The sequence below is a fragment of the Phoca vitulina genome, unplaced genomic scaffold, assembly GCF_004348235.1.
Source record: "Phoca vitulina isolate PV1807 unplaced genomic scaffold, GSC_HSeal_1.0 scaffold56, whole genome shotgun sequence".
NCBI classification, from domain to species: Eukaryota; Metazoa; Chordata; class Mammalia; order Carnivora; family Phocidae; genus Phoca; species Phoca vitulina.
The window spans coordinates 2,658,763-2,675,269 of record NW_022589759.1 but is presented as its reverse complement, the minus strand read 5'-3'; the positions used below and the strand labels follow the sequence as shown (position 1 = coordinate 2,675,269).

Here is a 16,507-nt window from a genome sequence, read left to right as displayed (position 1 = left end):
GTCTGTTAGAGCGGGAGCTGAGGCTGGACATCGAGCTAGATTCAAGCTTGAACTTGCTGGGGGCGCGCTGGTCTGGAGAGGTTGGGTGACCCCGGGGACTATGGAACTGCGGGTTGCATCCGCCCGGGCATTGAGGTGTCCCCCCCTCCCCCAGGGTTGAAAGGGGTGCTGTGGTGAGATCTAGAGATCCAGAGAGATGACAGCGCCCCGCCCCCTCCTGGCTAGAGGGCCATCCTCAACACCTAGGCCAGAGCCAGGCTGGGCTGGATGGTTGGCCTAAGTTAGAAAAGCAGCGCCTGGGAGGGAGGCCCGGAGGTGCCCCAGCACTGGCCTGGCGCTCCCTCAAGCTTCGCCTGCACCCAAACCGGTTTTTCCACCCTGATTTTGACTTCCTATGGCGTGTGTCAAACTTTCCCACTTCCTTGCTATCTGGAACCCCCGAACATAGGGGTTACTCTGTGGATTCCCCATTTTGGAGTGGGATTCTCCCGGCTTTCCCTTGTTCAGGGGTGACCTGGCCTTTAGCAAGCAGATGTCCCCTCGCTGCTGACATGCCCCGCCCCATGCACCATAGTGCCTCTCTTTCCCTTCCCTGCGGAGCAGGGCCCTGGGCCATTCCTACGCCCACCTGCTGCCCTCACCCCTCCCTCTCTTCTTTGGCATCCCCACACGGTTTACTCAATGAAACGCTAATTCAATTAACCCAAGTGTTTTTTTTTCTTTCAAAAAATATTCAGCAGAGATCATAAACAGGAACTAGTGGTGCATTAGCCCCCCGCCCCCACCCCCACTGCCGCGGTGGGACAGAAGTCCGCTCCTTCTCAATCGGCATCATTCAGGGTTTTTGATTCAAAGCATGACGTGGCTGAATGTAAAATGAGACAGGGTGGGGGTGCTTACACCCCAGGGTGAGTGGGTGGGGGTGGGTGGGTGGAGAGCAAGCAGGCTTCCCAAATGCTTAATGTAATCACGGGCCAGCTGCGTGCACTTGTAAAGTTGTTATAACCCCCCTCCTTGTTATAAACAGGAAAGCACAGAATATAAAGCAAGAGACCCGCATTCACAAATACCAGCTCTCCTGCGACAGCTGCCAAATTCCCCTTTTATGGTGTTCCTCGTTTGCAACCTCAGTCCCATCAGAAAGACCTTAGCTTCTCCCCCCTGACCTCTCCAAACGGGTTTATTTTGGAACTACCCTCAACCAAGCCGTGGCCCAGGTACCCCCGCCCTCTCTAGCTCCCCAGTACCCTGTGCCTTGGCTTCCGGAGAAGCTGGGCTCCTGGAGGCCTCTTCTGGGTCCCCAGGGAGCCCCTGGAGGTAGAGGCTGGCCCACTCCGGGATACCAGGCCCCCCGGGTGAGCGCCTCCAGTTCCTGCAGGGCCTCCCGATAGTTTCTCCAAGGAGGGCTGCGTCCTCTTCTCCCGAGACTCCCAGACCTCTTAGATAGGCACGCCGCTCCCCCCGCACCCAAATAACTAAACGCTTTCAAAGACCTCAGGAGGCATTTTATGAGATGGTTCCATCTCCACATCTATGAAGGCTGAGAGAAGAAAAGACCTTTTGTGGGAGGCTCAGGATAACTGGGCTCCCCCAGGCCAGCAGTAAAACTCACCCCTGCGCCCCCACCCCATCCCCACCTCTCCTTCCTGGCCCGGCAGACCCCGCTCCCAGCCACTGGGGTCCACATCCTGCCTCACTGACTGTGTGTGCTTACAGCGTCAAGGGGTGGACGTGATATTTCAAACATCAGATCAGTGCGTTTATATATTGGGTGCCCGGAAATTTTTCCAAATAAACACAGCTTGATTCAACTTGGGTGGGCGGACTTATCAACAGACTAATTCTATAAACAAATGAAGGAATAGCCCTGAAACCGATTGGCTGGTATCAAAAAGACACGTGGAGGGAAAAGCTTGGAGTTTTTCAGCAATGAAATTTTAATTAATGTGGGTGGGCTGAGCACACAACGACTGTTTATCATAGACAATTTATTTTCCAGCGCTAAGTCAACATATAATAGCAAACTTACAACAATTATTTAACATTTTTAAAGCCATGAAGGGACAGAGCACGGAGCGGCCAGGGAGAGCGGCAGAGCGGGAGGCAGACGCACCGCGGGCTCCCCCGGAGGGCCCTCGCGGCGCGGGGCGCAGTCCCTAAGCCGCTGGGTCGCCTGCGTTGCGGGGGAGCGCAGCGCCGGCTCCGGCTCGCCATGAGCCACCTCTTCGGTCCCCGGCTGCCGGCTCTGGCCGCCTCACCCATGCTCTATCTGTACGGCCCCGAGAGACCCGGGCTGCCGCTGGCCTTCGCCCCCGCGGCCGCTCTGGCCGCCTCGGGCCGGGCGGAGCCCCCCCAGAAGCCGCCCTACAGCTACATCGCGCTCATCGCCATGGCCATCCAGGACGCGCCCGAGCAGAGGGTCACGCTGAACGGCATCTACCAGTTCATCATGGACCGCTTCCCCTTCTACCACGACAACCGGCAGGGCTGGCAGAACAGCATCCGCCACAACCTCTCGCTCAACGACTGCTTCGTCAAGGTGCCCCGCGAGAAAGGGCGGCCTGGCAAGGGCAGCTACTGGACGCTGGACCCTCGCTGCCTGGATATGTTCGAGAATGGCAACTACCGGCGCCGGAAGAGGAAGCCCAAGCCAGGCCCAGGGGCCCCGGAGGCCAAGCGGGCCCGCGCCGAGACGCAGGAGCGCGGCTCGGAGGCGCAGCCCCCCGCAGGGCGCCGCGGCCCCGCGACCCCCCGCCAGGAGGGAGCGCCCGCGCGCCCCTCGCCCCTGCGGGACGGCTCCTCTCCGCCCGCGCCCCTCCACTGGCCTGGGCCCGCGTCCCCGGAGGAGGACGCGGGCGACGCTGTCCAGGGCGCAGCGGCCTTGGCCATAGGCCAGCCAGCGCGCACAGTGGATGGCCCGGGGTCTCCTCCACGTCCTGCTTCCCACGGCTCTCCGAAGAGCTCCGACAAATCCAAGAGCTTCAGCATAGACAGCATCCTGGCGGGCCGGCAGGGTCAGAAGCCCGCCGGAGGGGTCGAGCTCCTGGGGGGCGCCAAGCCGGGGCCCGGCAGCTGTGTGGGTGCCTCGCTTCTGGCCACCTCCTCAAGCCTCCGTCCGCCTTTCAACGCGTCCCTGATGCTCGACCCGCACGTCCAGGGCCGCTTTTACCAGCTCGGGATCCCTTTCCTCTCCTATTTCCCTCTGCAGCTTCCCGACACGGTGCTTCACTTCCAGTAAAGCAAAGAGTGACGGGGTCCTTCCCCTACCCTGGGCTGAGCTTGTGAGAGACCAGGGGTCTAATCGCTGGGGGAAGGAGCCACGTTTTTGTTTTTGTGTTGTTTTTTTTTTTTTTAATGATCTTTTCTTCTGCAACGTGTGGATCCTGGGAAGTGTTACCAACTTTTGCACGCAGGTGGGCAGGGTCGCCTGCCTCCTCCGAGGTGAGGCGGACTTTCCCAGAACCCTGAACACCTCTGGAGATTTAAAAGACCTTGCCTGGCTAGGACTTGGGCATCTCAGACCTCCTACCGCCAGAGCAGGAGAATTCCTTGACCTTAGGTCAGTCTAAGGTTGTGGTCTCCCACTGCCCAGCACAGGTCCTTCATGTCCAGAGCAGCAAGGGCCCAGACAACCAGGGAGCAGGACTGAAGGACATGGTGGGGTGCTTTCAAACAGCCACAGTCTGACTGTGGCCAGCTCGGTTGTGGGTTGTCACTGTGGCTCAGGCCGTGGCTTTGGGTCCATAGGGTGGTGGGTGTTCACAGCTGGGTTTGTCCTTGAAGTCCAGTTGTGGGGACACTGGCAGTGACCCGTGTTTCAGGTTCTTTGGGAGATCTAGGGCCTGGTGAGGATTTACAACCAATGTCCACGTGGAAGCTAAGAAACCACACTTTTATTTTAAATAGAGAATTTCTCTCTTTTTTCTTTCTAGACAGTAAAAGGAATATGCTATGTTCTTTGGCTAGATGCTTGACTCTTTTTTACTACAACGATTGCCCTGTGAAAATGTCTATAGTAACAACCTCTATTAAGAAAGTGCACTCTATATAATAGAATTTTGTTGCATTATGATAGCCCGATACTCAGTACCCATGATCTCCAAGACGTGTTACCAACATTAGCAGGCATCCTGTCTTGTTGCTTTTGTTTTTAAGGGATCAAAAGATAGCAGAGGACACCAGAAGTGTGTGAGGGGGAGGGAAGGTGTCTTAGACACAGAAGATTTTCCATTTGCATGTTTTTTCAAGCTCTAGGTTTGATTTTTGCTACATTTTCCAGAATTGTGTAGTAAAGGACCACCTTTAATCCAAAAAGTTGGATGAAACAAACACAAAAGGCAGATACTGGGAGAGATGGGTCATGCTGGGCAGAGAAAGGGAATCTTCTGATATCTGCTGGAGGGTGTGTCTCTGGACCCCAAAGAACAGGAAGCTCAGCCAGAGGATTCTTTCAGACATTCCCAGCTGATGGCATCCCAGCCCGCACCCAGCTCTTCCTTCCAAGCCCCTTCCCCGGGGCGGGCGGTCCTAGAGCCAGCAGCTAAATAAACACCTTATGGAGGTGACTGGAAATCTGGGGGGTGGGGAGCAGGAAGATGGGGGGGGCCAGGAGGAGGGTTCTGCAACAAAGATCTGGTTAAGACAATGGAGATTTTTACAGCCCAGTTCAGTTTGGAACTTTTGGGAAGTGCATCTAACCCCTTACAGTATCTCTCTTTGGGTTGCCTTGGGTGGGAAACTGAATTTCCTGAACCTCTAGGTTATTTTAATTTTATCTGATGTGGGAAAGACTCAGTAAGTCATGAGAGTTCTGGAGGTAGGCTGCAATAGATCTTCCAAATAACTTTTAAAATAATTTCCAGGACTTAGATAAAGATGAACACAAACTTTGAGAGCCTATTGGTTACATATATCCAAAAGGACATTCCAGACAAGCATAATAATTTAATAATTAGTAAGCACAGAATTGACTTTCTGAGAATTTATTCTTAAAGCCATGTGCTACTGACCCATAAGTTTCCTTGAGCATATTCTGCCCAGGTTGGTGGGAATGTTTTGGTGAGCTGCACAGTGTCCTTGATTTAAAGAACTTTGATGAGATCCCATTGTTGAGATCCAGGCTCACTCACTGTGATTAACCTACAATGTGGTGGAAGGGCTGTCATGGATATTTTGTTATCCCAAAGTCTCAGCCTCTGTGAATAAAGTTGTTTTTTCATTAACCTCTCAGTGACTGGTTCAGTGGATTACTGGGGGGAATAAGCAAACAGTGTAATAGGAGAGAGGAGTCAGGGATTATATGTGGGAGCCCTGTCAGCATCTCAGGAGCAGAGAAGCCTGGGGCCAGTGGGTGCTCCCGGAACATCATGGAAACTCCACGGTGTAGGTTATGTTTTTAATTTTTCCTTTTGTGTTTGATTTGCTATCTCATGTGTTTTGTTAATTTACGATGGCTGTCTTCTGGAGAAACCAATAATCTAATACTGCCATTTTAAAAAGATGCATTTTAGAGTTACAATTCCAAGAAGTATAATATAAACATTGTTTTTGTGTCTCAGAAAAAAAAAAGGCAGGAGTGTGTATCTGCTTTGTAAGAGTGTTTATACATACATAAGGAGGCATTCTGTTAACTAATCCCCGCATTCATCTGGTTTGGGAGGGCTGAGGGGGAATGGACGGTACGGTGATGGAATCTATCGAATCGGTACAGTCCTGTGAAGATTCCTTCCTACTGAAGAAAAAGAGGACCTGTCGGTTTTAGCAATCCACATGGCCGTGCCGGTGCTCCGGATTTAATCACAGGCCCAAGTTGTAGGTCAGTAAGACAAAACAAACAAACAAACAAAAAAAAAACCCCAAAAAAACTCTTACTTAAAGCAAACTCTCCTCTGTATTTAGGGCAAACCAGAAGCAACCTTATCTTTCTACTCTTAGGCAATCTGAAGGTACACCTCTGTGTTCCCTTCTAAACAAAGAGAACAGATTCTGTTTTTCTGAAAAGGGTCTGTGGTTTAAGCTCAGTGTATCCACACACACACACACACGTACACACACTGATGAATACACTGATCATAATGGGGATATAGTGGGAGTACCGTGTACAACGATAAAGACAGAAGTGTGTATATATATACGCATGGGTATGTATGTGCATACATGCATTTGTATATGTGCGTGTGTGTATATGTGTGTGTTCTGTACACATGAATGTGCAGAAGTTCATCTTTTTTTACATATAAGTGGGACAGATGGGCTCAGATCAAGTGCTGAATCCTTTCAAATTAATCCAAGTATTGATACTTTCAGAAAGATTTTCTTTTTCGATATAGTTCAAGCCAGGGTTGAAAATTTGGATTTTGCACTATTCTGATGAAACTAATGAAGATTTCATTAAAGAATCTTGGAAGACACACCAACGTTGAGATCTTTACTTCTTCGACTTGTGCAAGGATAAGAGAACTTTGTAAAGGCCTTTTGCTTTGGTTTTGGATGTTCATTGGCTCTTGTAGCAGCTAATGACCCTGCTGGGTCTCAAATGCCTCCGAAGGTTTTCCGGAACCTGAACAGGATGTGATTCGCCATTTCGGATCTAATCGCATCTCTCTGTGAAGGAGGCCACATGTGGTCTCTACCATTTCATGAAGAGTGGTTCAGCCGTGTATCCATGTGTGGGTTAAAGAACTGGCCACACATGATGTTACTGTTGCAGCTGAAAGCTACTGTTAACATCAGAGACGTGGGTGATGTTTCCAGTAGCGGGAAGCTCTCGATGAGAGCCTCAGCTTTGTGCACTTCCCATCTTCGTGGTAGCTGGAAACATCTTGTTTGCAGGAAGCAGAGTTTGTTCCATAGAGTAAAAAATGCACATGATAAGAAACAAAGTTCATTGTTTAAAAATAAAGAGCATGAGTTTGTTGGAAAGATAAAATTCTTTGGATCCACATTTCAAGCGGTTTTTAAAAATATGTCTGAATAGCTAAATGGCAAGTTCTCTACTACACTTGTCCTCACGGGTTCTCTCGGGCCGGGCAGACACCATATCTGTGTGCAGCATCCTAGTGGTGAGCACTAGGAGGTGGTGGAGCCTGGGCAGAGCTGAGGGCTTTGCCTCATCCAATGATATCTGAATGCCAATTTTACTGGGCAGACCATGTGAAGGGCACATAGGTCCGATGTGTATTGAAGCCCAGGGTCTACAGCAGGGTGGGCAGATGAGAGTGAGTACAAGATGCAGTTCTGGCCCTGGAAGGTGGCTGTAAGGAAAGGGGGTAACCAGAGCACAGGTCCTAGGTCCTGAGGGGTGTCTACATAGTCAACACCGTTGTCTTTATTTACCTTGGCAGTGAGGGGGACAATGGAAGGGAGGTGGTGGGGCAAAGATTTGGTCTTAACCTTTTCCCACTAGGCATGAGAATCAGGGTTCCAGAAACAGAAGCCCACTTACATGGGCCGATGGAAAAGACCAGGGTAGAGGGATTGCTTATATGGGGGGAGGGCCGGGGGAAGGGCAGCTCCATGGGGAGTAAGAGTGAGTGTGGTTGCAGCTTCTGCAGGCAGGAGCCGAGGAGAAATACCCCAACCTCTCTCCTCTCCTGCCTTCCAGCCTCATGTGGATACCTCTCATTGGCTGACCCTCCTAGAAGTCCAGGCTGCAAGGGAGCCCAGGTAATGCAATACATAAGGGGCAACCTGCAAGGCCAAGGGGGCTGAGAATGCATGGGGGTGGGGGCGGGGCAGATAGACTGTGCCCAGCACAGTCGGGGTGGGGGGTCCTTCCTTCAGGGACAGTCGGTGGCACCTGTCCTGACCACACTGTTGGTCCAAGAGCCGGGACTAGGATGTCTTGGACAATACTGGCAGCTACCTCTGGCCTTCCAGGAGATCTGACTCTCCTACTTGCCAAGCTTCCAAGAGAGGTGACTCTAGAGCCATCTGAGACCCGCTTAGGGAGGCACGGCCTGGGTCTGGACTTCGCTCCCGGGGGCCCTATCCCCGGCCATGCAGTCTCTGCCTTCATAGCTTTGAGCCTGAGTTGCTGGGGGCTGTGAATGATGCTACACGGGTATCTTTCAGTTCATTGAGAATCTAAAACAAAATCACCTTTCACTAAAAGTGTCCTGAATACGGCTGGTGTAATCTCCTCCTCGCAGGCTGTGTGGGCCTCACGCTGGGAGGGCACTTCTGGCCCAAGGGCAGAGGAAGTGGGACACATATGAAGTGTTTGGGCCCCAGGACAGCATGTAGGTCAAGCCCTCTGGGAAGGGTGGAAGGATGTTCTGGTGTCCACAGGACCGCGTCACCTTGGACAACACTAAGTTGAAAGCATGACTCCGGTCCTCACAATGTGCAATGTAAAATATTAGAAATGCCACACCTTTCTGGCCTCCTGGCATCACTACTTTCCCAGGTAGCTGGTCACCATGTACTACTTCGTATTTTTCCAGGTGTTTCTAGACACATCTACCAGCGGGGAAGAATTCCTCTCATTACTGTCTTAATGACTTGTTACTGTTTGGTAGGTTGAGTTGAGGTGGGGTTAGGGAGGGGTATGTTAACCTAGTGAAGAGTGTGTCCTTGGTGCCCACCAGGCAGAAGCTAATTACCCAGCTCTGCCCTTTTGTGTTGTGTGACATCAGCAAGGTGACCTAACACTTCTGTGCCTTAACTTGCTCATCTGTACAAATGGGCATAGCATCAGCAAAGGCCTCACAGATCCATCCTGAGGAGTAAAGTAAAATGATGGCTGTAAGTCCATAAAACAATGCCTGTCCTGGTCCCCAGCTCAAAAGGGCCATCACCATGATGCCTCCTGCAGAAAGTGCTCAGTAAATGGGAGGTCGGTACACAGACAGGCCGCTCATCTAAACACTCTGGTTTTATGGGCCCGTTTGTGCCTTCCTAGTTATGCAATGAAATCATGACCCCATAGCTTTGTTCATGTTATGTAATTCTGGAGGTAGCAGAAGGCTTCTGGGGGTTGACTTCCCTGGGTAGGCTGGGATGCGTTTTCATCTCTTTATTACCCTGTTACGTCTCTTGAGATGATCCAACCCTTTGAACATGAAACCAAAAGCAAAATAAGCAGCGATGCATGGCGGGGGATCCTAGGAAAACCACAGGAGAGCCAATCCCGCAGGCCAAAGAGAGTGAGGTCCCTTTGGCGTTTCCTTGCTTCACACCAGAGCCTAGAGGGGCTTCCCAGGGCCGCTGTCTAGCCGTTGTGAACCCAAGGGCCCTGGGAATGAATGCAAGTCTTTATTTCTGCCCTCAGCACCAGGGCTGCTCCTGCAGGCCAAGGAGAGGCCCCAGCCCTCTCCTGGGGAGAACGGGACCGGCCCAAGGAGCAGTGTTCCTTAAACTCTTGTGTTTCATAGCCCGCCTTATAAAGTGTAAGGGACATTTCTTTAAATGCTGTGGCTAAATATAGCAAGGGCTTGGTCAGCTAGAACATTTTTAGAAAGCACATTACAAATCAGGAATGTTTTGAAGAAATAAATAAACTTTCCCACATTTTTGGACTTTGAGTCGGCACTGTGGGCTCCATCTTGGGAGCCTGATGGTGGTGGTGGTGGGGGGTGGTGATGAATAATTCACGTTGGGGCTCCGGCTGGTGCCTGAATCCCCTGGCAGTGACATTTCCTTCCCTCCACTGGGCGTGGGTGGGAGACACTGTCAGGTTAAGGGCACCCCGGCATCTGAGGAAGGGCCACCCAGTGACCTAAGAAGTGAGGATTAAAGAGGAATAAATCTATTTCTAGCACATTTCACGGCTCGTCTTGTCTTGTTCTGGATGTTCGCTGGACTTCCATGCGAGAGGAGAAGGGTCCTGGGGCCAGTGACACCGCTCTCTCTGTTGCAGGATGGCCAGCCGCTCTGGCCCCTTCCAGGGCCGGTGTCCCGTCCCCAATGACCCCCATCGGGTCAGCCTGTGGTGGGACTGGACGGTGCGTCTCTAAAGGCTGCTCAGGGGTGTCTGCTCGGCAGCCAGAAGTAAGAGCCACGCCGGTGAGGGGCATGGCCGTCTGTGGGGCTCAAAGGACCACCCCATCCTTTCTTCTCACCTGTCGTACTGTACTCGGTTTCTAGGTGATGGGAGTAGATTCTTGGCTCCTCTCCATGACCCCCACTGTCCTTCTGTACTCTGGGTTGTGGTGCCCTGCATTCAAGCAGACGTTGCGGCTTATGTGTTCACGGGAGAAGTGTGGACTATGCAGGAAAGTATTGAGAAAGGAAAAAATCTGTAATACCCTGATCAGCTGTAACAATCCCACCTCCAGGAGATTCTAGAAGGCTGGCATTTCAAGGCTATTCTGGTAGGTCCCTCCGGATGGACAGAGGTGAGGTCCATGCACACGCACGCACATGCATACATGTGTATACATTGCCTTTTACTTCATCACTGCCACCACCCTCATTGTCATCTCCTGGTCACCGAGGAGCTGCTCTATATTCTCTGTGCAGGGCCATGCGCAGTGCTGTGGACGGAGACCTCTGACAGCCCAGCAACAGAGGGAGATGAGGAGAAATGAGATTTGCTTACTTACTTACTAAAACCTTTCGTTTCAAAATAATTACAGATTCACAGGAAGGAACAAAGAAATGTCCAGGGAGGTGAGAGACACTTATTTTGTACAAGAATTCTTAAGTCATTCTGCAATCTAATTTTCATTTCTGGCACTAGGGATTGGGGACAGAGACCCCCCACCAAGTGATGGCTGGTTGACAGATCTGCTCAGTGACCCCACTGTCTCCTCCCTCCTGGCCACACTGGCATCTGTGTCCGAGCCACGCCAGACCCCAAGTTCTGCTTTCATGCGCTTTCCTATTCTCCCAGCTGTTACGGAAGTACCTGCTGGTGAACAATGCGACCTCTGTTGTCCACTGTGCTCAGTGGGTCTCTACCTGGACTGAGCCCTAGAATCACCAGGGGGCTTTACAAAATACTGATGGTGGGATCACAGCCCTGATGGTATGTCAGAAACCTCTCCAGATGGTCCTAGTGTGCAGCTGGGTTCAGGAACCAGTGGTTTCGATATCAGTAAGGGATGGTCTGAAGTCAAGTGCCCAGATTATTCAGAAAAACCACTTGGCACGAAGAAACGAAAAAGTAGGTTTGGGGCTGAATGAAGCGGACCAGCTGTTGATGTTACTCAAGGCTCCATCACTCCTTGCACGCCCTCCAGGGAGAAGGTATTGGGCACATCATCTTTGCCACACATCATCCCATTGGATCATTTCAACAACCCTGTGAGCTTGCCTAGAGTCTTCCCACTTGATGGACGAGAGAAATCAAGGTTGGTGGGAAGGGAAGCTGACCAAGCGCACCTAGTCAGGGAGAACCTGCGTCCGAAACAGAGGCCGGCTGTTCCTGAAGCTCCCGCCCTCCTTCACACCTTCTCGATACGGCCACACACAGTAGCATGCCAGCTTGGGGTGGAGGAAGCACATGCATTTAGGGATGTGCAGAGAGCAGCGGGACAGTTTATATTTCCCGCCATCGGGAATGTGGCTTGTACCAAGCGGCTTCTGTAATCAGAATCGCTAGTCGTTCTTCAGCTAACCAACAGCGAGTGCCCACTAACAGCCGGGCCTCGGACACTCCTTAGGGGCTTAAAAGCGGACTGGGCCCACATCTTGTCCTCGAGGGTTTTGTGTGCAGGGGGGGAAACCTGGGGAAGCAAATGGACACACCAAGAGCAGCCCCGAGCAGCAGGGTTATCTGACTCAACACGTTGATAGCCCCAGGGCTCGCCAAAACCCCGCACAGTGCGTCTCTGTGAGATCCCCACAACCAAGAATGAGCTGATGGTATAAGTCACATTTCTCTCACCCTCTCATCTCTCTTGGATTTTCAAGCTAACAGGCCTCTTAACCTCCCAGACTGGTGAGCCAAGAAAGAGCAATTTCACGATGCTTAGTAGCCACATTAAAAAAAAAACAAAAAAAACAAAACTGAAAAAGAAAACAGGTGCAGTGACTTTTAGCAATATATTTTATTTAAACCCACTCATCTGAAATATGACCATTTCAGCAAGTCACTGAATACCAGAATGTATTGAGGTACTTAGCATTTCTTTATGTGGTACTAAGTCTTGGAAACCCGGCATGTGTTGGGCGCTTGGGGCACCTCTCAGCGGAGCCGGCCACGCTGCAGGCGCCCCGGGGCGGTGTGTACCCAGCGGTCGCCCACGGGCAGGGACGGCTCCAGATTCTCTTTGCTCGCCCCTCCACACGCCCCTCTGGAAGCCTGTGGTTCCTTAGGGTCCTTGTCCCCACGCGGTCAGGTCATGAGAGCTGCACAGGTCTCTCCCCACGCTGCGTAAGCTCTACCCTGGCGAAGGTGGTATCGTTTTTGTCGTGTTCCTTTTCTTCCGTAAGCGCTAGCCTAGTGCCCGCCACACAGTAGGCGTCCAAAAACGTCACAGGCTTGCGTTTTCCTTGGTGCCTGACTCTCCTGCCGGAGCGAATGTCCCTCAGCTTATGATAAGCAAGTGCTTGGCGCGTGAGAGCCAGTATTTGTCAGCTGGATGGTCTTACAAAGGCCCAGGCCCCCATTCGGATGTCTTCTTCCAGGAGCCGGCAGTAGGGCTTAGCTGACAGGTGAACGTGGATAGAATTAACTGGGCGCTGGGGGCCCAGTCTGGCTTTTTCCCTTGGGAGTGAGCTACCCTCGGGATGCACTCATTCTGTTTACTCTCGAGGGTCTGGGGGTGGGGGCAGAGGTGGTCCACAGCTGCCCAGACTGGTGGGCAAGTCTATTGCTCACCATGCCTATAAGCCACATTCTCCGACCAAGCCCTTAAAGTAAATGTGTTGACGTCTTTCGGCCCAATCCCATCATTTCCCAAATGGTTCAGAATTCAGGCAAATCCCCAGTTTTCCTAATGAGAACCCCACCAAGGGGCAAGGAGGAGGTGTGAACTCCCCGACGCACAAAATTATATAGTGCAGGGTCGCAGGGGGCTCCCAGCTCCCAGTCTGCAGGGCGGGGGTCAGGCTGCAGCGCATGAGAAAAATGCTAGCCGGAATCACTCTTCTCACTCTGGACGCGCCCCTGCGGGCGAGGACCTCCCCGAAGAATCAAAGGGAGTGCGGTCTTCGGAGCACCGTGGAAGAGACTCAGGGTTCCGTGTTTAATCTCCACAGCTTCCAGAGGGGCAGGGAGACCGTTCAAACTGCAGACGCGACCTTTGGATTTATAGGTTTTCGAGTGAGTTGTGTCCCGTCCCCTCTGGTGAGAAGGATGCTCCCGGGAAGCTAGAGTTGTGGGGATGGGGGTGGGATAGGAACAAGAAGGCGGGGCGGCAGCTGGGGACTGTGAGAAACAGGAAAAGTCCTTGGAGCTCCATTAAGAGCAGGCGGTTGTCTTTCCCAGCAACAGAAATTCTCCATGGGCCCCATAATTCATGCTGCAGAGCCGAGCTTGAAATCAGCTCAGAGAAGCTGCTCTTCGTATGACCACCGACTACGAGGCGTGTGTGTGTGCATGTGCATGTGTGTGCATGTGCGTGTGCATGCGTGTGTGTGCGTGTGTGTGTGTATGCATGTGTATGTGGCAGAAAGAGGCTTTGGGGGGACAAGATTGTCCACCGGTGCCCCTTCCTCCATCCCTAGATTTTGGGGGGGGACCCTGCCGGCGCCCAGCACTTCCTCCCCTCTGAGTCCCACAACCATCCTTCAGTCTTCAGAGAGCTTCCTGAGCCTTTGTTTTCATTAGCAAAGCAATATGTAATAATAGTTGTTAAAATAATTGTATTTCTGTTTTTACATCTGTAAAGATTAAGTTAAACAGTATGAAGCCCATTAAACTATTTCATGACACGCTGCCGTAAATTGCCCTTCGTTCCCACTGCTACTATTATTCCAGAGTAAACTTCAGAGATCGGGCGGCTGCCATGAAGGGTTATTTATAGCGGCTCATTCATCAATGAAAAACTTCAAAAGGAATCTGTTACTCTTCTATTGGGAAGCCAAAGAAAACTCACATAAAGACAGCCCTGTTAAGAAACAAAGCAGAGGCGACCGCAGGACATTTGGTTAAGTGAAATCCTGATTTCTAACAAATACCATGTCGCAAAAAGAGATTGCTCGCAACGTGAATCCATTTAAGCAACTCCGATCCCGTTGGATAGTTCAAATAAGCTGTTAAACAGTTGTATTTACGTTGGCTTCAAAGGGCCTGGGCTTCCTTTGGGGTTTTAAAAGTGTAATAGGTTTGTGATCCTGATGTAGCGGAGCAAATCTTTTCATCTTAAGCGAGCTCGGGGGACGGACTCATCCCTTTGCCTATTGCTTATGGTTTGAACCTACAGTTTTCTTGGCTTTTAGTATGAAAGCGAGTTGGGGATTGGAGTCGAGTCTGCAATGGCGGGAATACCATGCACTGAGCACGTACTATGTCCTTGGTACCACCCTTCAGAAGCAGGTAATGTTGGCTCCGTCTTGCAGATAAAAAACTGGAGTTGAGGAAATCTCAGTCCTCGTCCGTCATGTGGGCCCAAAACGTGACCCCTAGATGACCCCGCCTTTTGTGACATCTTAGAACCGCAGGGATTTGTTTCGTGTCGGGTCCCGAAACAGGACCAGATGCAGCCAGTTGCATGTTCGTGGGCAGAACAGCCACCAGACAGCTGGCTCGCTCAGGAAGGCAAAGCCCAAGATGTCATGATGGGAGCCCTGGCGCTGGGCGTTCCCGCACCTCGACCCTGGACAGGACTCTGGTGAGCAGGGTGCCCGGTACCCAGGAGATGAGCTGTGGCAAGGAAACCATGTCTGACGACTCTGTGTTGTGGAGACGGTTGGTATTTCTGGAGGTGGACGCTGGGACACCGGCCGAGACAACATGGGTTCAAGCATTCACAATCATCAAGCAATTAGCCTGCTCTGGGAACCCTGCCAAGTGAGAGCATCACGGGTTTTCTGTCACTTATTTTTCCCAGGCCTGTGATGTAAGTAGTAATGTTGTGCCCATTTCACAGATGAGCAGATTGAAGCTCGGTGAATTAATTTGCACAAAGTTGCTCAGCTGGGATTGGAGAGGGCTCAACTTGGGGGCTGGCGCGGGGGAGGCTCATGTCCTTCTCTCTCCGCTCGTACCTGAATGGATGGCTCTGGATTCAGACAGGACAGGGTCATGGTGATGGTTGTGCAGCTTGTTTATCACATGGACCTGGACGGGAGGCTGAGTCAAGGCGGAAAAGCAGGACGCCCTCTGCTTGCTGAGCTGTGTGCCTCAGAGAAGGTGGCTCAGGAGACAGCCCTATCTGGATTGGAAATCTGGCTTTGCTACTCGTTAGCAAGTTATGCAGCCTCTTGGAGACTCAGATTTCTCACCCCTCAAATGGGGTAATAACATCAAGGCGGTAGTGAGGATTGAATGGGATGAGGTCATTTATCTGCGGAGACTGGCGTGCACGATAATCCCCTTGGCGGGCATCGCCTGAGCGCCGACTCCCAGCCAAAGCAGAGCCTGACCTGTAGAGATGCGAGACGCGGGCATTCCCTCCAGCTGCACTCCCAGATGGGGCTCTTCTGCCCTCATTCTGCGGAGAGGTTCGGTAGCTTGCCCAGCACGGCACAGCTCCCAGTGGGAGAGCAGGGAGGCAAAGCCAGGCGGTCGGGCTCTGGAGTCTCTTCTCATCTCTCTCTTTAGCAGACCCTCAGTGAGTATGGAGAGCACGGGTGCCACCCTTTAGAGCGCACTGACGGGACGAGGATGAGAGTCAGTGCTCATTCTGGACGTCTGCTGACCGCGATGCATTTCTTGTGCTGCTCCAGGGACACCACCCCCCTGAGGACTCGCAGAGTTAGGTTCTAGAATGTTGTCCTCCAGGTGGGCAACACCTGATCTAGACAGGCCGCCTCTGTGTGCTTGGGAATCAGGCCTTGGACCCCATCCCCGGCATCACTGCCATGGATCTCAGCGGGTGACCCCCAGCAGGGCCCTGTGCTCTCTGGACTCGGTTTCCTGTATGACAAGGCAGTGGGTTCCCGGGAGGGCTGAGGACAGCTGTGTTGTAACGCACTCTGGGTCTCTGCCATCGGAGTTGGGAGGGGCCCCCGTCGCACGTGCCTGACCACAGACGCTCCTTCTAGGGTCCAGACTGACTCTCAAAGGACCCGCACTTTGTTTTTGTTCAGAGCCTGAGGCAGGTGCCCTGTCTCAGGCATACAGAGCAGTGACCAAATTACTTCCTTTTGTGGGAACTGTGTTCATTTCCCATAGACGGCTGTAGGGGGGAGTTCGGAGAGCATCTCTGATTAGGGCTGGGGACCTGAACAAAGCGGAAATGCTGACTTTTGCAATTTCCTTGAATTTCCTTGAAAGCAGCTACCAGGAAGAACAGGTGACTGCAAAGACCAGAATCACTCTCTGGCCATGTTAGCGGGAGCTTCCAGCGCACGGCCTCCTGGCTTGAGGAAGGGAACGGGGCTTGTTGGATGCAGGATGGAGGGAGCGAAGCTAGCGCCCACCCTGGCCTGGCGCTCCCCCTGCATTCAGGGGGTC

General features: G+C 52.2%; 1 protein-coding gene across 1 annotated transcript; it reads left to right on the top strand.

Annotated features, from left to right (window-relative positions):
* Positions 1-2,212: 2,212 nt before the first annotated feature.
* Positions 2,213-3,238, top strand: FOXL1 (forkhead box L1). The gene has a single exon (XM_032389814.1). The coding sequence runs from the start codon at positions 2,213-2,215 to the stop codon at positions 3,236-3,238; it is 1,026 nt and encodes a 341-aa protein (XP_032245705.1).
* Positions 3,239-16,507: the final 13,269 nt, after the last annotated feature.